General features: G+C 43.1%; 1 protein-coding gene across 6 annotated transcripts in view; it reads right to left on the reverse strand.

Annotated features, from left to right (window-relative positions):
• STX11 (syntaxin 11) overlaps nucleotides 1-21,424 on the reverse strand; it is a 40,915-nt gene that overhangs the window by 13,051 nt on the left and 6,440 nt on the right. For 2 of the 6 annotated variants that reach the window (XM_089333672.1, XM_089333671.1), the window contains exon 2: nucleotides 5,910-6,032. The exons of the other annotated variants lie outside the window; for them this stretch is intronic. In XM_089333672.1, coding sequence (XP_089189798.1) covers nucleotides 5,910-5,997 — 88 coding nt within the window. In that variant the 5' untranslated portion in view covers nucleotides 5,998-6,032. The remainder of the gene's footprint in view (nucleotides 1-5,909; nucleotides 6,033-21,424) is intronic. 6 annotated transcript variants of the gene reach the window in all.

Raw genomic sequence — 21,424 nt, forward strand, 5'->3', positions numbered from 1 at the left:
TGGGAAGCAAACGTTCAGCTAGAAAATGTAGAAGAAATTGATATAGAAAAAAAGTGACAAGGAATAAATTCTGAATCTGATTTGAAAACCTACATGACTTTAAATAATGTCTATTAATAACTAGTCCAATGAGAATTTTCTAAAAGGAGAAATTGGGGCAAATATTTACCACAATGGTTCAGATGCTGCTTGGGATCCCACATCTCATACTTAAGTGCATTGGTTTGAGCCCCAGCTCTGCCTCCCATCCAGATTCCCGCTAATGCACATCTTGGGAGGTAGCACGTAATGGCTCATGTATTTGGGTCCCCAACACCCACGTAAAAGACCTGGATGGAATTCCAGGCTCCTGGCTTGAGCCTAGCCCAGGGCTAGCTGTTGTGGGCATTTGGGAAGTGAATTAATGGATGGAAGATCTGTTGCTGCCTCCATTTCTCTTTGTCTCCTTGCCTGTCCAATAAATTGAAATAAATTATTTTTAAGGGAAAAATCAGTGGAGATTCCCCAATCATTAATGATCTTTTATTTTTCAACTCAAAGACCAGTCAAGAAAAATCCCACAGAGTGTTTATATTAGTTTTTGGTTCCCCTTCCTCTTGGACAATGTCCTTTGCACTATTTCTTCTAATCTTATTGCCTGGTGACTTCTCTAAAAATCTCGAAGGAAAAATGAATTATTGTTTTTTTGGTTGACACTTTTTAATGAGGTGGGTGCAGAAATATCTGAGTTACCCAACATCATCAAAGCATGCAACTTTTACAACAACTGAAGTTTCTCCCTTCAAATGTCAAAGACATTCAGTCGTTCTTTTTGGAAATCCTCTTCTAAAATGCACTAATACATTTCAATGCTTCCTTAAAGAGAGGACATTGGGCACGATTTAGCCATGGTGCCCGTGGTCATTCTTAACCTCTTTGAACTGTATGGTGATGCAGTTGTGTTTGCTTTAGAACATTTTTCTTCCCTCAGGGTTAAAATATGAAACCCTTCCTCAGTTATCTCCATACACTGCCACTGACAGTCTCCTTCCCCTTACAGATCAGGGCAGGCTAACACCACAGATAACCAAAGCATTTGATAACAGGTGATGGCCAGTGGCTTTGTGGGGTTAGCAACCCCCAAGAACCAGCCTGCTATGTGAAGCAAGGAGGGGAAACTAACATCAGTGACCAACTGAGAGTTCACTATGAACCAGTCAGTGTGCTGCTGATACACAAGCCATCAACAATCTTCATGATATCCTTGGACGTAATTTTCTATTCACTAATAACTGGATCTGAGAAAAGTTAGTTCTTTATCCAGTTCATGCAGTAAACAAGAAAGCTGAGCTTTAGTCTCCTGTCTTCCCAGGTCCCACGATCACTCCCCTTCCACTCAACCCTGCACTGACTGTGTGAACAGATGAGGGTGTGTGGTGTTAGTGTTGTAAAGCAGTTATATTCTGCCCTGACTTTTCCCTCCTTCTCTGGCTTCTCTTTCCAACTCCATGGGGCAGGGAGTTGTTCACCTGGTTGGTGAATTTGGAAGGAGAAATTGTCCTGGTAGCCTGGCCTCTTTTCTCTTTCTCTTGGAAGTGGCTTACAGAGAACCCATGTTCTCTGCTCTGCTTCTGAGTGTGTGGGGAGGTCAGCTCTGGCCAGGGCTAGTTTCGAGGGCAGTCTATGCAATTCTGGGTTTAGGATCATAAACACAATTCTTCACAGATGTAACCCACATCCTCAGACCTTGTCTTCATCAGCAACACAGGTGACACTTTGGCTCTGCCTGCCTTCTGCTTCTGATTTCCCACTTGGTATAGAAATTGGGCAGGAAGGGGCAAACCACTTACTGTGCTCCTTCTTCATTCAACCCAGTATTCATGTTCAGTCAAATCATAGAAGGTGAGAGTGGCTTTCTGCTAATGTACCTGGGAAGGCAGCCTTAGAAGATGGCCCAAGTACTTGGGTGCCTGCCATCCATGTGGGAGACCAAGATGGAGTTCCTGTCTCTTGGCTTCAAGCTGGCCCAGACCTGCCTACTGCAGCTGTTTTGAGTAGTGAACCAGTGGATGGAAGCTTGCTCTCTCTCTCTCTCTCTCTCTGTGCCTTTCAAAATAAAACTTTTTTTTTAAAGATAAGGGTGGAAAAATTATGTCATGATCATCTTGCATACTGTCTTAATTTTAAAAAATAAGGAAACAAAATTTCATTGCATTTAAGTAATCTACAAGCAAAGATGGAAAGAAAGTTATTAGTAAGGATGGAAAAATTCACAGAATACACACTTCCATTTGTCAAATAATTTTTTTTTTGACAGGCAGAGTGGACAGTGAGACAGAGAAACAGAGAGAAAGGTCTTCCTTTTCCATTGGTTCACCCACCAGTGGCCACTGCAGCCGGCGCGCTGCGCACCGCGCTGATCCGAAGGCAGGAGCCAGGTGTTTCTCCTGGTCTCCCATGGGGTGCAGGGCCCAAGGACTTGGCCCATCCTCCACTGCACTCCCGGGCCACAGCAGAGAGCTGGCTTGGAAGAGGGGCAACCGGGACAGAATCTGGCGCCCCAACCGGGACTAAAATCTGGGGTGCCGGCACCACAGGCAGAGGATTAGCTTATTGAGCCACAGTGCCAGCCTGTCAAATAAAATTTTAATATGTAAAGTATTTTCATGAGAATGGCATATATATAAGGGTGCTTCAAAAACATATTAAGGCCGGCGCCGCAGCTCAATAGGCTAATCCTCCACCTTGCGGTGCAGGCACACTGGGTTCTAGTCCCAGTCAGGGCGCCCGATTCTGTCCTGGTTGCCCCTCTTCCAGGCCAGCTCTCTGCTGTGGCCAGAGAGTGCAGAGGAGGATGGCCCAAGTGCTTGGGCCTTGCACCCCATGGGAGACCAGGAGAAGCACCTGGCTCCTGGCTTCGGATCAGCGCGATGCGCAGCACGCCGGCTGCGGTGGCCATTGGAGGGTGAACCAACGGCAAAAAGGAAGACCTTTCTCTCTGTCTCTCTCTCTCACTGTCCACTCTGCCTGTCAAAAAAAAAAAACCATATTAAAATATAATTAAAATATAAATTTATTTTGGTATAAAAAATTTTGAAGCCTATGCCTACAAGGTATCGTCAAAAAGTTTGGAAAACATGTATCATGAAAAAAAATATGTGTGGATTTCACAGTTTTTGAACCAAGATAATTTTATCTTTTGATTCCATTTTCTATGACCTTTCTGAAATGCTCTTGTCTTGAGACTTTGATAAGTGATACCCATTAAATTTATCATTTTATTACCAGATAGTATCTGAAGTATAAAGCACTGAATTCTTAGGTTATTTCCATGAAGCGATCATTATCAATTTATATCCTACTTTCTCGACCTGGCTTCCTAAGTTTACCATTCTTTTCTTATTTTTTTTTAATATTTGTTTATTTATTTATTTATTTATTTGAAAGGCAAAGATACAGAGAGAGAGAGAGATCTTCCATCTCCTGGTTCACTCCCCAAATGGCTACAACAACCAGGGCTGGGCCAGGCTGAAGCCAGGATCCAGGAGCTTCTTCCTTGTCTCCCATGTGGGTGCAAGCACCCAACCACTTTAGCCAACTTCTGCTGCTTTTCCCAGGCCATTAGCAGGGAGCTGGATCGGAAGTGAGGCAGCTGGGACTTGCACTAGAGCCCCTATGGGATGCTGGCGCTATAGGTCATGGCTTAACCTACTACGCCACAACGCTGGCCCATTCCCTTTCGTTCTTCCCCACACTTGTGCATACTCTTTGTGAAGAGCTGCAAAACAAAAAAAAACTACTAGACATTCTTTGTAGCTTCTCTGATCAACAGCAAGTGGTACAGACTACTTCTTAATTCATCGAATCTGAAAGTGGCCATGAGACTGGCACTTATTTTGGCCCAGAACCATTAGCAAATGTGATGCAAGCAGAGGTTGAAAGCATTGTGCAAAAGGGCTTGTTACTGGAAACCCTGATCCAACGCTATGAAGAAGGCTGCTCTTATCTGCACAAGGATGAAACACAGCCATACTAACAATCCAAGCCAAGCACAGCCCCCAGCTAACTCAGCAAATGACTGAGCATGAGTGAGCCCAGGAGAGACCAACAGAAGACTGCTCAGCAACTCAAGACAATTGTGAGAAAGAACACATCACTGTTTATTAAGCCACTACGGGTGTAGCAGTTTCCCCTGCAGTGAAATGGGTACTGGCGGCAGCATACTGCCCTAACACCTTATACATCCAGTGAAAAGCAGTAAGGTTGCTGTCAACAAGAACCGGGGGCAGGGGAGTGAGATGTCAGCCATTAAGGGATGCTGGAAAAGTGGTACAGAAACTGCTAGAGCAGTCAGGAGAAAGGTGACCAATATCATGGAGTGGCAATGTGGTTGCCGGTGGCAGTGAGTGACTGAAAATGCACATGATGAATTTTGGCTCGAGTTGCAAGGATCCCCAGACAGAATGTTGGAAGTGTCCATTGAGTGCTTTTAGCTACATATAACCTTTTGCCAGAAGGAGATGAGATAAAATTGAATTATCCAGTTCACAAGCATAATTAGGAGAAAACAGGAGTTGGAACTCCTAAGATGGAGCTGGGGACAAAGAACATCTTTACCTCTCCAGTCCCTTTAGCTCTAAGAAAATTCTAAAAACAAAAAATGGTCTCTGAGTATAGACTTTTGTAAAATTGACTGTGGTGCCTAGTAGACTCCCTTGGCTAGACAAAAGGGGATCTAAGACACTTAAGCATGTTGTCTCTTAGCAGTCTGACACCCAGCCCCAAGAAGAGAGAGGTCTGACTTGCAAGAAATTATTGGTGTGGGCTTTAGGGTATGGACCCTAATTGGATTCATAAGAAATCCACCAAGTTTTCAGAGATGGTTTTATTAACATGCACAAAAGCTTAGCCAAAATGAAACAGGTCTTCTGGCTCCTTAGCTTTCTATAGGCAGGAATTGGATCAAGGAAACCATTTAGAAGCGAAAATAAGCCATCTGTTATGGAAAAAGAGCTTCAGGGGGTGGAGAGCTATAAACCAGCAAACTACCTCTGAGGAGCAGAACTGGGTCCTAATCGAATATCTTTGCTGGGCCCAGGAGCAAGAGGAGTCAGCAACATGTACCTGGACAGCATTGTCATAGACCAGCAGTTGCCACTCATCCTCCTCACAGCTTTTCCTTCCAAATGGAGTGTCTGTCCTGGTTATCTTTTCCCATCTCATCATCCTGTGTTGGGTGTCCATGGAAGAGAGCGCCTACTTTTTAGTTCACTGCCTCAACATTCAGATGACCTGCATCTGAACAGCTGTACAGGAGGGCTTTCATCTGTACCTCTGTCTGTTGTAGGTCAGGGGTAGCACCCTGTCTTAGAGGTTAAGTCATCACGGGATGAGGTCTTGAAAGTTCAAGGATGGGACTGATCTTATTTTTTTGGTAGGAGAAACATGAGTAATTTTGCCAGAGGCAGATTATACTTGGTACAATAAGTAGTCATGAGTATTCAGCAGTACAGCAGCCCACACTAATCCAACGAGATATTTAATAAGATGTCATGGCTGCTATGGGTGGTACTGAACCCTATATACTATATACTATGTTTGTTCCTATACATGCATATATATGGTTGCATTTAACTTATACATTAGGCACACTAAGACATTATTATAGTAAAAGTATTTTAAACATGCGTTTTCTATTTTTGGAATTTCCTTTTAATATATTCAGATTGCAGTTGATTAAAGGTAACTGAAAAATTGCATGGAAAGCAAAATTGCAGCTAATCGTACCTCCCATCAAGAAGTGGTGTCAGTTTCTCTGCCCTTTGAATCTGGACTTGGTCATGAGACTTGTTTTGACCAAGAGGACAGAAGAAAACATGATGTAAGCAAGGCTTGGCTAGCACTAACCCATGGGGCTTCCCCTCTCTTACCTCTGGGAACACTGACCCCACTTGGATTAGCCTCCTGGAAGATGAGGACCACAGGGGAGGAGAGGCCCACCCTGCTGCTGGCCACCATCGCAGCTGCTGAGCTCACTCACCAAGGGATCGCACCTGCAAGAGCCAGGAGGGACAGTGGCAGAACTACCCAGAGATTACTGTCTGCCCTGTACTAGTCTGGCTTTTTCTTTTTTTAAATAAAGCATTGATTTTCCTACTGTAGAATTCTCTCTACTCCACATTCTAATTTTTTTTTAAAGATTTCTTTTGCTTATTTGAAAGGCAGAGTTACAGCGGGAAACAGAGAGAGACCTTCCATCCTCTGGTTCACTCCCCAAATGGCCACAACAGTCAGGGCTGGGCCAAGTGGAAGCCAGGGCCAGGAGCTTCATCCAGTTCTCCCATGTGGGTACAGGGACCCAAGCCCTTGGGCCATCTTCCACTGCTTCCCAGGCACGTTAGCAGGGAGTTTGGTCAGAAGTGGAGCAGCCAGAAAACGGGATGCAGAAGCTGCAGGCAGTAGTTTGAGCCACTACACCACAACGCCAGCCACCCCCTCCCCCCAGTCCAGCTTTACATGGACTAACTTGCTTAATCCTTGCAAACACAGGACATAACAAATTGTTATTTGGGGGTGGCTTGTTACTGATAAATCTCACTGGTTTCTTTATTGCCCTTAAGATGTTTTCCTATTTAAAAAGGACTAAAGACATGAATTATGGAGAAATTAAAATTCGGTGAGATAAATTCTCGTGCTTTTGAAACAAAAAGATCATAAAACACAAACATATGCAGCATGGACCAAACATCTATCCTGATGATGTCTGTCATCTACTTGATGATTGTGGCATAAATTATGTATCTTGAGTCTAATTAAATATACATTTATGATATTCATAAACTATGCAATGGTTAATAGAAAGCATACACATTTTTAAAAGCACGTGTTTCTTAAGAAGTCAGATAACAGCCCTTCCTTTCCTTCTGAGTATTGTGGTCATAATCATGGTGGGGAGGAAGAAACAAGATGCTATAAAAAGATAGTATCACACATACAGCCTCCACAAACAGGCTCTGCAAAAGCTGTTTGAAAGTGCAGTGTGTAAACAGGAGCTCTTGAGCTGTGGGGTCAGGACAGTGCAGAGCTACTTGGGAGTTTTAATCGTGGCTGAGGTTCAGTCTGATAAGCGATTCTGAGAACTCGAAGAGCCAGTTTTGAAATGGAGGTAGAGAGCTTTAAATGTATCACAAGTCTATCGTTGAGATCACCAAAACAAAGAGTGGTGAGTCAGCACAGTGTGACTTCCCAAAGGACATGTCTACACTGCCACATCCCAAACGCTGGGCCAGAGAACGAAAAGAACAACTAATGGGAAGTGAACGGGGTTACTAAGGCGTGTCAGAAGTTGACTAGGACCTTATCAACCCTTCGGAATTTTACAGGCTGTCAGGATGCTCTTCAGAGATGTAGGATCTGCCGAGACTTCCGCACCTCCTCAAAAAAGGGAGGAGGAGAAGGGTTAAAGGTTCAGCCTGGGGAGACTTGTCCCACAACTCCTGGCTCTGGCTCTTGACTCCAGCTTCCTGTCAATGCAGATCCTGGAAGGCAGAGGGATGGCTCAAGTCATTTGTTCTGGCTATCCATATGGGAGAGCTGGGTTGTGTTTCCGGCTCCTGGCTTCATCCACTGTTGGCATCAGGGGAGTGAACCTGATGTATTACTTCTACAACTTGTTTTTATAAACCAGTCAGGCAATCCATTAATAAGCTTTTAAGCAACATTCACAAAACAGACTATATGATTTATATTCTTGTCCATATCTTTTGGAACACATGTGTTTGCCTAGGCCACTCAAACTGGGACTTTCATGTGTTTATTTAATGAACATTTTATTGAGTACCTACTTTGTGCCAGCTCACAAGAGATGATGAGGTTAGCTTCGTGGACAAAAGACACATGGTCTCAGTCCTTTAAAAACATCTTTCTAGATATGAAAACAAACCAAACTGAAAAGCTTACAAAAGGAACTTTTAAAGAAAGAAAAATGTTAGAAATGTGAAATAAGATTGATGAACTATTTAAAATATATACAGAAACTCAGACTAACCTTAAGCAACTTCCCTAATATCAATTCCCTGGTAGAGGCTTACAACATATTTAAAGATAGAACTATGAACATCATGGGGCAAATACATCTTCAGTTTTCTGTGTCTTTACAGTAAATTTCTTAATTTCAGTCATTGGTGTCACCTCTGATACAGAGATAGTAGCTTACTGTGGAAATGAGGCTGCAATATGAAGTAAGCCTGCATGGGACTCCTGGCTCTGAGAATATGAGAGTAACACTTTCAGTCTCAAGAGTCACTTACACACGATGCCTGGTGCACCATGACTGAATTCTAAAAACAAAATGCAACTTTTCTTAGATATTACTTGTATTTTTAGTCATGTTGGTAAACAGGCACCCTCTTCGTGGAGAGCAAAAGAAAATGTGTAATGATGGTTATTTGTTTTATACTCACTGCTCTTAATCTGTCCTCACCCAAAGAAACTCTGCTGTCTTGCTGCCTTATCCTGCCTCATTCTGGGTGCCCTGGAAACAGAAACGGCACTCGCCTTCTCCATTCCCTTCCCAGATTCAAGCTTGCCCACCTAAACATCCCAGTCTTCTCCCATCCTCTCTGTGTTAAGAGGCGTAAATAGGTATTTTGACGAATACATTCACAGTAATGTTAATCTCTTAATATACTACTCCACCCAAAAACAAATCTGTGTTTTTAGGAATGTCTCCTATCTTCTGGCAAACTGAAAATTACTTGTGCTCCCTTCCAAAATCCCACTAAAGGAACTTTCAAAAAGGCCCAAGAAGATCCTTTTCTATAAGAAAGGAGGGAAGGAAAGAAAGAGAGGGAGAAAGGAAGAAGAGAGAGGAAGGAAGGAGGTAAAAAATGAGAATAACGATAAGAAATTTAGAGTTCCAGTCACTTACAATTGAATTCTGAGTAATAGGAATTTCAGACAAAGCTCATCTTATGAGCTTAAGGAGAGAGAAAAAGAGACAGAGGGGCAGAACAGAGACAAACACACACAAAGAGAGACCAAGGGAGAGAAATCAATCACTTACAAAGCATTAGGAGTTGAAAGTCTGAACTTATAAATGACAACAGTGGAAATGGAAAAGTAGTGGAATGACACCTTTAGACTTTTTAAAATTTTTATTTTTATTGTATTTGACAAGCAAAGAGACAAAGGGAGGGAGGGAGGGAGAGAGAGAGAGAAAGGCCTTCCATCTACTGGTTTACTCTCCAAAAACCTGTAACAGTTGGGACTGGGCCAAGCCAAAATCAGGAGCCCAAAACTCAATCCAAGTCTCCCATATTAATTGCAGAGACCCAAGTACTTTAGCCATCATGTGCTGCCTCCCGAGGTGTGCATTAGCAGGAAGCTGGATCAGAAGTGGAGTGGGAACTCAAACCCTGGTACTAATGTGGGCATCCTAAGTGGTGATTTAACCACTGCACCAAACACTTGTCTCATCTTTCAGCTTTTGAGGAAAATGTATTTCCAAACCCAAATTCTATACCTAGATAAGCTATAATTAAATGTGAAGTTAGAATAAAGATGTTTTCAGATATACATCTTAAGTATTTTTATGTCCTATGATCTCTTTCTCAGGAAGAAACTGGATAATGAACATACACACACGACAGAGAAAGAAGGGAGGGAAAGAGGTAGGGAGAGAGAAAGAGAGAGAGAAAGAATGGGCATAGGATCCTAACATGAGGTCCAGCAGAGAAGAGAGGCAAGCACATCTCAGGATGATAGCTGTCCACTTGATGAAAAAAATCCCTCTGTCTAGATTCGGTGAGTAGGTTGCAGGAGAGATCTCTTCAGAAAGACCAGTGGATGAAACTGATAGAATTCCTGATGGCCCAAAATTCTTGAGAAGAGATTTAGACAATTTGGGGTTGAACAGTATATTAGTTGGCTTTTCGTTACTATAATGAAGTACCTGAAGCAAGCCACTTATGAAGGAAAGAAAGGTTTATATCTATTCATAGGGCTGGATGCTCACAGTCCAAGATGGCACAGGGCAGACTGGTTCAGCACCTGGTGCTGGCAGAGCTCTGAGGTGGCAGAGAATATCACATGCAAGAAGGAGCAGGAGAATCTTTGCCTCTCAGTTTAAATCCACCACGACTTGGTCAGGGGCCTCCACCTTTACAACCTAACACAACCTACTCACTTTCCAAGGGCCCCCACTTTCAGACACTATAGCTGGACTGAGTTTCTACCCTCTTCATGTCTGACTAACATAATGGAGGTAATCACTATTGTGTGAAGAGAAAATTTCAACTGCTAAGAAAATGACCTGACAATGAAATACAGGGCAAAACATAGAGAAAGACGATCCACGGTTGATAAAACATTCTCAACAAAAATATGACATGAAACATTAAAAATGACTTTATGAAATCAATGTTTTCACTTTTATTCTTTCTATCTAGTCTAATAACTAAAGCAAAGATGAGCTTGTATTCTGATCTTTTCACTCATTTTGGCCAAGATTACTAGTAAGTTTAAAATTTTAAAATGCATGCAACTTAATGTTCATTTTTCTTGAACTTTTTGAAGAACTCTCATGTGCATGGATTTCAAAATTATTGCACCAATAAAAATTTATCTTTCAATTCCATTTTTTCCAAGAAATTTTTGCTGTTTTAAGTACCCTGATAGAATGTTTACAGTAAAAGCAAAGACAAAAATTATAACGTAATTTAAGCTGTACTTGAAATAAAACAAAGAATATGCCAAAGGAGGGATGGAAAGATGGGAAAATACATTGGCAGGCCGGTGCTGTGGCTCAATAGGCTAATCCTACGCCTTGCAGCGCCGGCCCACTGGGTTCTAGTCCCGGTCGGGGCGCCGGATTCTGTCCCGGTTGCCCCTCTTCCAGGCCAGCTCTCTGCTGTGGCCCAGGAGTGCATGGAGGATGGCCCCAGTCCTTGGGCCCTGCACCCACATGGGAGACCAGGAGGAGCACCTGGCTCCTGGCTTCGGATCAGTGTGATGCGCCGGCCGCAGCGCGCCGGCCGCGGTGGCCATTGGAGGATGAAACAACAGCAAAAGGAAGACCTTTCTCTCTGTCTCTCTCTCTCTCACTGTCCACACTGCCTGTCAAAAAAAAAAAAAAAAATACATTGGCTACAAGGTCATCACAGGGCATCACTTCAAGCCTGAGTTATATTTTCACTTGCACTATGGTTTTTAATTCCATTTTACTGCCAATTTTGTAAGGATGCTGGATGCTATGGAAATGTTTCAGTTGACTTGAATGATACACCTCTGCCTACACCTTTTACCTACTGGATCCTGGTGACTTAATCCTTCCTTTCCTGCAGTTAGCCAAATAGGTGGGATTCTTAGTGATTAGAGTCATTCGGAGGTTAAATGTGCACCTGTTAGCAGTTGATACGTTTTCTTTTGTGATGTCAGGTTAAACCAAGAAAAGGTTTTCGCTAGAGACCAACTTGGTCACTTTATCAACTCAAGCTTTGTCTGTTAACCCAAATACTAAACTTAAGGTTGATTACTTATGTAATATAATAAATGTAAGCAAATTACCATAGAATAGCTTCAAGGATTCAAAAGATTTAAAGAACCAAGAATAAAGAAATGTGTATATACACAATGGAGTATTGTTTAATCTTAAAAAGGAGGGAAATCCTGTTATTTGCAACAGCATGGTTGAATCTGGAAACATTATGTTAAGTGAAATAAGCCAGACATGGAAAGACAAATACTGCCTCACTTCTCTCATATACAGGATCTAATAAAGTGGATTCTGTAAAGACTAGAATGATGGTGAGTTGTTGATGAAAGAGTAGATTTTCGATACACAGGAGGAATTTGTTTTGAGGCCTACTATATAGCAGGGTGACTATAGTCAACAATAATTATATATACTTCAAAATAACTGAGAGTGAATTTCAAACAGCTTATATAAATTATAGATAACTAAGGCGATGGCTATGTTAATTAACTTGATTTAATCATGCTACATTGTATATACTAAAATATCACATTGTACTCTATAAATGCATACAATTATGATGTGTCAATCAAAAATCTCAAAAATGAAGTTTTTAAAAATTAAATCCTAAAAGCTAAAAAAAAATCATGAAGTTACAATCCCTGCTCTCAATTAAGCTTACAATTTACAAGAAGAAAATAAGAAAAGAGCCAGAACTGTCCAGAAAAGAAGAAAAAGGAGATCACCAATGCACGATACAAAGGGCGGCAACTATCGACTGCACCACTGGTGTTAACAGCCTCTCTTAGCCCAGTCAGAAAAACTAAACTGGAAAGACAAGAGGTCAAAGCACTTCACCCACGGTCTCCTGCGATGAAAGCCAAAGGCAACGCTGCCAAGCACCCTCCCAGGTCATAATCGTTATATTCTTAAAATTAAGTTTTAAAACAATTTAAGTTCATGATCTTCAGAGCTTTGTATTTATTTTCTTCCACTGTTTGTTACATTGTAAAATATTAGCAAGCTAAGTCTAGCAAGGGCACATCGAATGAGACACACAGAAACTTCCTTCTCTGTTCCTTGCTATCTATGTTACTCAATAAATTCAAGAGTCATTCTCTTGTTCTCTTTGCCAGCATTGTGCCCACATCTGTGTACACACACACACACACACACACCCAGAGCAAGTCAATTTTGAACTTCATAGACCAAAAGATGTTCCTATGTTAAAAAAACAAAAAAGTCCTTTGTTTCGTAACCAAAAGCACACTCATAACTTCTATTTTCATATGAATTATGTCTCATGGGGATGGGACTCTTTCTCTAACCTTAGGCTAGGCTGAGTCTCCAGCTCTATGATTTTACACTTTCTAGTACTTCCTCTTTTCTAATACTCACCATATTCTATTGCTAATTATTTTATAACACATTTTCTTGTTAATTATCTACTCTGCCTACCCATAAGCTCCACCAAGTCAGAGTCTGTCTGTTGTGCCTGCAATGTCCTCAAGGTATCCAGCACATAGAAAAGATGGTGTCTGAGCCAATTCTAAATGGCTTAACAGGAACTAGCTGAGTCGGAAAAAAGAGAAGGGGACCCAGGCAAGGACAATCTGGGTAAAGGCACAAAGCTTGGAAGGTGTAGGAGCTATAGCAATTTGGTATTGTGGGAATGAATAAAACAAAACTAAAGGTCTTTGGCGTTTATCAGATTGTTCACTAGGTGACAATATTTCCTGCAATGATCTGACTCAAAGTCAGTAAACTGGGGCAGACATTGTAACCCAGGAGCTTAAGGCTATTTGAGACACCTGCATCCATTTCAGGGCATCTGGTTTGAGTCTCGCTCCACTTCTGATCCAGCTTCCTGCTAATGGGAGGCAGCAGTTGATGGTCCAAGTACTTAGGTCCCTGCCATTCACATGGGATACTGAGATGGTCCTGGTCCTGGTTTTTGGGGCATTTGGGTGTGAATTAGTAGAAGGAAGATTTCTCTGTCTCTACCTCTTCCTCCCACCCACCGCATTTCTCAGTCATTCTTTCAAATAAATAAATGAATTAAATAAATACTCTTTTTAAAAAATCAGTAAAGTTAAAAGTGCTTTTCCCACTGAAGAAAAAATTTTGCCTATTGCAATAAATCAGATAAAATATTGTCCTAGATTTACGAATGCTTAACCTTCTTGCTAAAGCTTTCACTTTGGACAGTCCCTAAATTTTGTGAGAGCAGCTCAAAGTTTCGTTTGGCCTAAGACTCCCTGGAATGTATATATTCTCTTAGAAAGTATACTGGTCCCCAAAAGCTCACTGACTCGGCTTCTCCCTCTACAATTATTCAAGGAATTTGCCATCTCTCACCATGCTAAGAGAGTGAAAAGCCAACCCAGAGATGCCTCTGTGCTCCTTCCCCCTATCCCCCAATATTGGCCAGAAGCCAGCTGAGGAATTTGGGCTGGGCTCTCTGTTGACCACACAAAGAATTTCAATGTAAACCAAGGGTGACTCCCACTTTACCAAGCCTCCTGGGCTGAGGGTTCAGGAGCTCCTTCCTCTATGATCTCACAGTTCCCATGGCTTCTTAATAATTTGAAAAATCCCAACAGGCTTGGTCACTCTTAAGGGGATAATTGTTTAGGGCAACTGTTCTCAAACTAGCATATATCATAATCATCTGGGAAAAACAAGTTGAGAATGTCGATCATGGGCTCACCTCTAGATTTTGTCTCAGTAGATCTAGAATGTGGCCCTGGACTTGACATTTCTTTCTCTTTTCTTTTTGTGTTGAAGTATCCTGGGTCATTCCGATGCTTATTGTCCACAGGTTATGCACTGAGATTCACTGGACTGGTTTGGGGACTTTCAAGAGTTTGTTGGAGTGGGGAGGAAGGGGTTGGGAAAGAGAGTAACGGTGCAGTCTAACACGGCCACATGCCACATGACCACATTTTGGTCTGTGACTGACCACATGCCCAACAGTGGTCCTGTAAGATTATAAGAAGCTGAGAAATTCCTATCGCCAAGTGAACTCATTGCTGATGAAGAAGCAAAAGGAAAGGAAACTGCAGAGGAAGCAAAAGAGCTCCCAAGGAAATTCACAATGAAGGATGCAGAAGGAGCTTTCAGAAGCCTCAAAAGGCTGCCTGAGAGGTATGCAAACAGGGGCTGGTGTTGTTGCGCAGTGGGTTAAGTTGCCACTTCCACGCCAGCGTTCCATTTCCAACTACTTCACTTCAGACCCAGATCTCTTCTAATAATCATAGGAAGGTAGTATATGATGGCCCAAGTGCTTGGGCTCCTACCACCATGTAGGAGACGGGGATGGCTTCTGGCTTCAGCCTGGCCCTGCACTGGCTACAGCAGCCATTTGGGGGGGAACCAGCAGATGAAAGATCTCTTTCTCTGTCCTTCTTCCTTTCCAATAAATAAATAATGCACGTTTTCTTTGAAAAGCATGTGAAAACATAAAGCCCAAGACTGAAAGTTCTCATTAATGGAGAGGAATATTCATGGTGCATTGTAGGTTTACAAGCAAATGAATGATGAAGCAAAGCAAACCTCCACAGGGATATTCCTGGACACATCCTCAACAAGAGCCTCAAGTTCCTTCAGGAAGTGTTGGGAAGAAGCCACTGTCACAGGAGATGACCACTGTGTGTCACTGCCCCTGAAGACCCTCTAGGGGGACAGGATGTGGAGATGGACGACAGTAATGGTGATGCTGCACCTGTGCAGGCCTAGGCTAAAGTGTACTTGCATCTCAGCTATTCATAAAAAGTTTAAAAAGTAAAATATATAAATAAATAACATGAAATACAGAAAAAAAGCTTCTAGAATAAAGATATAAAGAAGATATGTTTGTACAGTTGTATGGTGTGTTTTAAGTGTTCTCACACTAAGTCAAAAAGTTGTTTTTCAAACTTAAAAATTGGGGCTGAAGCTGTGGAGTAGAAGGTAAAACTCCTGCCTGGGATTCCAGAATCCCATCTGGGGGCCAGTTTGAGTCCTGGCTGCTCCACATTCAATCCAGCTACCTGCCAATGTGAAGATGACCCAAGTCCTTGGGCCCCTGCATCCGTGAAGGAGACCCAGAAGAAGCTCCTGGCTTCAGACTAAGCCCAGGTCTAGTCATTGTAGCCATCTGGGGACTGAATCAGCAGATGGAAGATTCTCTCTTTATGACTTTTAATTGAATAAAAATCTTTGGAAAAAAAAAAAGTAAAGCTCAAAACAGGTCACGTTGTCCAAAAAATAGATAAATAGAACTTAAAAATTTATAAAATAAATGTTACCCCTAAACAGTGCTCTGGCCTCAGAATCAGCCCTTAAGGCATTCGGATCTGGCTAAAAAGCCCATGAGAGCATTTCAGGCCTGGAAAAAGACATAACACTGTGGCAAAAAATGACCTACATGAAAGATCCCTGAGTGAGATCCCAGTGGGAAGAAAGGGCCATCAAAGAAGGAGGTAACTTTATCTGAAGAGGGGAGAGTACTTCTATTTTGCTTATGGCCCTGTCTAAATAATATCAGAGTTTGTGGACTCAAGAGACTTCCCTAGCCTTGGAAGCTTATGACAGGAGCCTTGGGTGATCACTGACGTCATAAAAAGAGTGTCAACTGTTAAATCAACAACAGGAGTCACTGTGCACTTGATCCCATGTAGGACCTCTGTCCTTAATGTGTTCTGCTATGAGAATTAACTGTAAAACTTGTCTTCAAACAGTACTTTATACTTTGTGAGTCTGTGTGGATGCAAACTTTTGAAATCTTTCTTTAGTATAGAGTTGATCTTCTGTATATAAAGATAATTAAAAATGAATCTTAATGAACAATGAGATGGGAAATGCAAAGGGAAGTGGACAGGAGTGGGGGTGGAAGGGTGGGTATGGGATGAAGAACCACTATATTCCAAAAGCTGAAACTATGAAATTTATATTTAGTAAATAAAAGCTTTTTTAAAAAAATTAAAAAATAAACATTACAGTAAGCTAAGGTTAATTTTATCATTGAAGAAAGAACATTTTTTTTTTTTTTGACAGGCAGAGTGGACAGTGAGAGAGAGAGACAGAGAGAAAGGTCTTCCTTTTCCGTTGGTTCACCTCCCAGTGGCCGCTATGGCCGGCGCACCACGCTGATCCGAAGGCAGGAGCCAGGTGCTTCTCCTGGTCTCCCATGTGGGTGCAGGGCCCAAGGACTTGGGCCATCCTCCACTGCACACCCGGGCCACAGCAGAGAGCTGGTCTGGAAGAGGGGCAACCAGGACAGAATCTGACGCCCCGACTGGGACTAGAACCCTGTGTACTGGCACTGCAGGCGGAGGATTAGCCTATTGAGCCGCAGCGCCGGCCAGAACACTTTTTTTTAAATGATTTTTTTATTTATCTGAAAGGCAGAGCCACAGAGAGGCAGAGGTGGTGGGGAGGAGGGTTCTTCCATCAGCTGTTTCACTCCCCAAATGGCTGCAATGGCTGGAGCTGTGCCAATCAGAAGCCAGGAGCCAGGAGCCTCCTCTGGGCCTCTCATGCCAGTGCAGGGACCCAAGGACCTGGGCCATCCTCCACTGCCTTCCTAGGCCACAGCAGAGAGCTGGATTGGAAGTGGAGCAGCCGGGACTCAAACCAGTGCCCACATAGGATGCCGGCACCACAGATGGCGGCTCCACCCGCTACGCCACAGTGCCGGCCTCAGAACACTTTTTAATAAATGGAGTATAGCCTAAGTGTGTAGCATGTTTAAAGTGTGCAGGAGAGCATGATAATGTCCTGGGCCTTCCCATTCTCTCAGCAGCTCACTCTGACTCACCCAGGGCAAGATCCAGTCCTAAAAGTTCCGTTCATGGTAAGTGCCCTATGCAGGCCACTTTCTTATATCTTTTATAGCATATTTTCTTAAAACTTTTTAAAAGTATTGATTGATTTTATTTGAAAGGCAGAGAGACAGAGACAAATAAGGAAGACAGAAATCTTACATCTACTGTTATTTTTTTTCCCCCCAAATGCCTGAAATAGCTGGGGCTTGACCAGGCTAAAGCCAGGATCTGGGCACTCAATCCAGATCTCCCAATTGGGTGCCAGAGACAAACCTACTTGAGCCATCACCTGCTGCCTCCCAGGAACCCAGAATCAGGAGCAGAGCTGAGATTTAAACCCAGGTACTCTGATAGAGGATGGCAAATACCTACCCCTAAATTATTTTTTAAAATTTAGCTATTTGTTTGACAGAGAGATAGAGAGAGAGAGACAAATACAAAGATAAAGGGAGACAGAAAGGGTGCTCCCATCTTCACTCCCCAAATGGTCACAATGACTGGGGCTGGGCTGGATCTGCACTGTACCATTTCTATATAGGGACATTTTCATAAACACAAAAATTTAATTCTTATGCTACAATTGTCTATAGAAATGTGCTATAAGGGCCAGCACTCTGGCTCACTTGGTTATCCTCCACCTTGTAGTGCCGGCATCCCATATGGGCGCCAGGTTCTAGTCCCGGTTGCTCCTCTTCCAGTCCCGCTCTCTGCTGTGGCCTGGGAGGGCAGCGGAGGATGGCCCACGTGCTTGGGCACCTGCACCCGCATGGGAGACCGGGAAGAAGCATCTGGCTTCTGGCTTTGGGTCGGCACAGCACCGGCTCTAGCGGCCATTTGCGGGGTGAACCAATGGAAGGAAGACCTTTCTCTCTGTCTCTCTCTCTCGCTGTCTATAACTCTACCTGTCAAATAAAAAAATTATATAGAAATGTGCTGTAGGTTTGTAGCTTAGGAGCAATAGACTCTACTGTACGGCCCAGGTATGTAGCAGACTATACCATCTCGATTGGTGTTAAGTATACTCTATGATGTTCACACAAGGTCAACATCATGTAACAGCACATTTCTCAGAATGTATGCTGTCGTCAACTGATGCATGACTGTTTCACAAAATTGCTTTAACGGCTGGCGCCGCGGCTCACTAGGCTAATCCTCCGCCTTGCGGCGCCGGCACACTGGGTTCTAGTCCCGGTCGGGGCACCGGATTCTGTCCCAGTTGCCCCTCTTCCAGGCCAGCTCTCTGCTGTGGCCCAGGAGTGCAGTGGAGGATGGCCCAAGTGCTTGGGCCTTGCACCCCATGGGAGACCAGAAGTATCTGGCTCCTGCCATCGGATCAGCACGGTGCGCCGGCCGCAGTGCGCCGGCCGTGGCGGCCATTGGAGGGTGAACCAACGGCAAAAGGAAGACCTTTCTCTCTGTATCTCTCTCTCTCTCACTGTCCACTCTGCCTGTCAAAAAAATAAAAATAAATAAATAAAAATAAATTGCTTTAATGCTCTGCAATGTTAAAGCCTAAAATTACAGGAAAGACTTGTATGTGTTAAGCTTTAGTTCTGGTCTGGACAGCCATGGATGCCAGAGCTTAGCTATCTTTATTAGGCACCATTACTACACTGGTCATGGCTTACCCTCCCCTAACTTCCTAGGATAAAGGCCATTTTGTCTTCTTGCTGCCTGGTCAATGATTCCAAATCTTGAAGGGTCTTGGACAAAATATAAGCTTTCTGGACCCAGTCTGCTAGGCAAGGGTCTGGGTCAACAAGGCGAGGGTGTTACAGAGGAGACAGTGCCTTGCAGACAAATGTGGTGGATGATGTGGTACCCAGATTTCTTCAGGACCAAGATCCTCCTCCCCGCAGCTGCTGGGAAGTGTGGCTGCAGAAGGCTCTAGGCTTAGGGAACGCTGTTGACTGAATGGAATGATTTAGCCCAAAGATAATGCCCTCTGCCTGGTGCAGCCCACTGTCACTTAGTCACTAGTCCCTTGAGGGAGCACAAATGCCCAGTTGAGGCTGCTTTTGCACATGCACTATCCAATTTCCCCTCTGCGCAGTCTTGCTTCCATCCCTCCAAGCTACTGTCCTCAGAACACTTCCCAGTAAACCTCCTGAACACACACACCTCAGTCAGGGGCTGTTTTCCAGGGGCTCGACCCAAGACACTGAACATAACCCTGTCAGGTTGTGACAGAGTCATGTCGCAGGCCTCTGCAGTTTGCTTCTGGGGTAATGCCGGGTGGTCACTTAATCTCTGTTTCCTTCATTGTCTACAATACACAATAATGTGAATACAGGCAACAATAATAACAATGCATTTGTGCTCTGCCAAGCTGTAATGAGAATTAAAGGAGATCATACATATATGCTGGAGTACTTTGTAAATAAAGCTACACAATATTGTCATTTAGATCTTACTATATATTACCACGCTATAATCAGGGAAGAGGGGAGGACAAGGTGGGAAGCATAATAATATAAGATTCAGCCGACACACTACATCCTACTTTATCTCAAAACAAAATAGAAAACCTGAAAGAAAGCCATGAGAAGAGACAAGCATCACTATCATGCCGAAACCAAAACAGAAGCCAGAACAATTCTTGTTCACTCTCATTTTCTATATGAAGACAACAACAGAGCAATTTCCACTATTCCGAAAATCTGAAATTCACATTATTACCCAATATGGCATACAATGCGTAATGGAATTCACTTAACATCTTTGAACAAGGAAACAAGTAAAAGAGTTGGGTATGCATGATGGGAAATTATCCACTGAAAGGGAAAAATAAAAAGAACATAAACTAAGCTTTAAAGCTTATTTAATTAGTTCTAGAAAGATAATTGAAAATTACCTTTTCTAAAACTATGAACTGCGTGGAAAATTACCAAATTATTGAAAAGAAAGCTGGATGAGACTTACAAATAAGGTCTGGTATTAATAGACTTGGAAGGAGTGGCCCACAGCTAACTTACTCTGACAGATGCTTTTATTATCAGCAAAAGTCCCAGAATGGTTAGGTCTGGACCTCAGTGAAGATCTAAGAGAGCTCCCAATTCAGCGATTCTCTGCTCTCACGGAAACCACAGTAGAATTGAAGAGGTAAGACAAACCCACATAAAATATCAACCAAACCCCTTTCCTTTCTTGCAATCTGAACACCAAATGAATTACAGATAGGCATTTAGGAATTAAAAATCAAGGGATGGGGGCCTGTGTTGTGGTGTAGTGGGTAAAGCCATGGCCTGCAACACCAGCATCTCATATGGGTGCTGGTTAGAAACGTGGCTGTTCCACTTCTGATCCAGCTCCCTGCTAATGGCCTGGGAAAAGCAGCAGAAGATAGCTCAAGTGTTTGGGTCCCTGCACCCATATGGGAGATTCGGAAGAGTCTTTTGGTGCCTGGCTTTGGCCTGGAACAGCTTCAGACTTTTAGGGAATGAACCAGTGGATGGAGGCTCGCTCTCTCTCGCCCTCTCTCTCTGTAACTCTGCCTTTCAAATAAATAAAATAAATCCTTAGAAAAAAAAATCAAGGGATACACCTGTGGGTTGGATTGCCCCAAGGACTTCATGTCACTTTCCTGTAATGGACAACTATAATATCAGGACCAAAGGAATTCACCCGAATGCCCCAAATAGAGAGAAGGCTCTGACCCCAAGATACTTGCCAAACTAAAATCAAGAGGACAACAGCTAGAGTGGGGTCAGTTTCACTTACTAAGTTCCCTGGCACTAGAGGCAGGAAAGGCAGATAAGGCACCTGCTTCAGGGTCAAACCAGAACAAAATGGGCCCTCAATGACAGACCAAAAGCATCTGTCAGAGTAAATTAGTTGGGGGCCACTGCTTCTGAGTCTATTAATACCAGACCATATTTGTGAGTCCTGCAGTTGTTTCGATGCCTGCCTCTGTGTCATTTTCCCACTGCCTTTCTTTTTCCCTACAGACACTGAATGTGTCTAAGAAACACAAAGAGCTCTCAGTGTGTCGGAGGGGTGGTAACCAAGACAGCTCTGTGGACCCAAATATTGAAGCTCTGTGAACCTTCGGACACCGTGAGTCTCCAGTAAAGTGCTCCAATTCCCAGGAGAAAACTGTGACTTATCCCAGGTTCATTCCTAGATCAGATATTTCTTAGGGCACAGGTCGGGTGAGGGGTGCCCT

The sequence above is a fragment of the Oryctolagus cuniculus genome, chromosome 5 (genome assembly GCF_051225735.1).
Source record: "Oryctolagus cuniculus isolate XC-2025 breed Fujian yellow rabbit chromosome 5, ASM5122573v1, whole genome shotgun sequence".
Lineage (NCBI taxonomy): Eukaryota > Metazoa > Chordata > Mammalia > Lagomorpha > Leporidae > Oryctolagus > Oryctolagus cuniculus.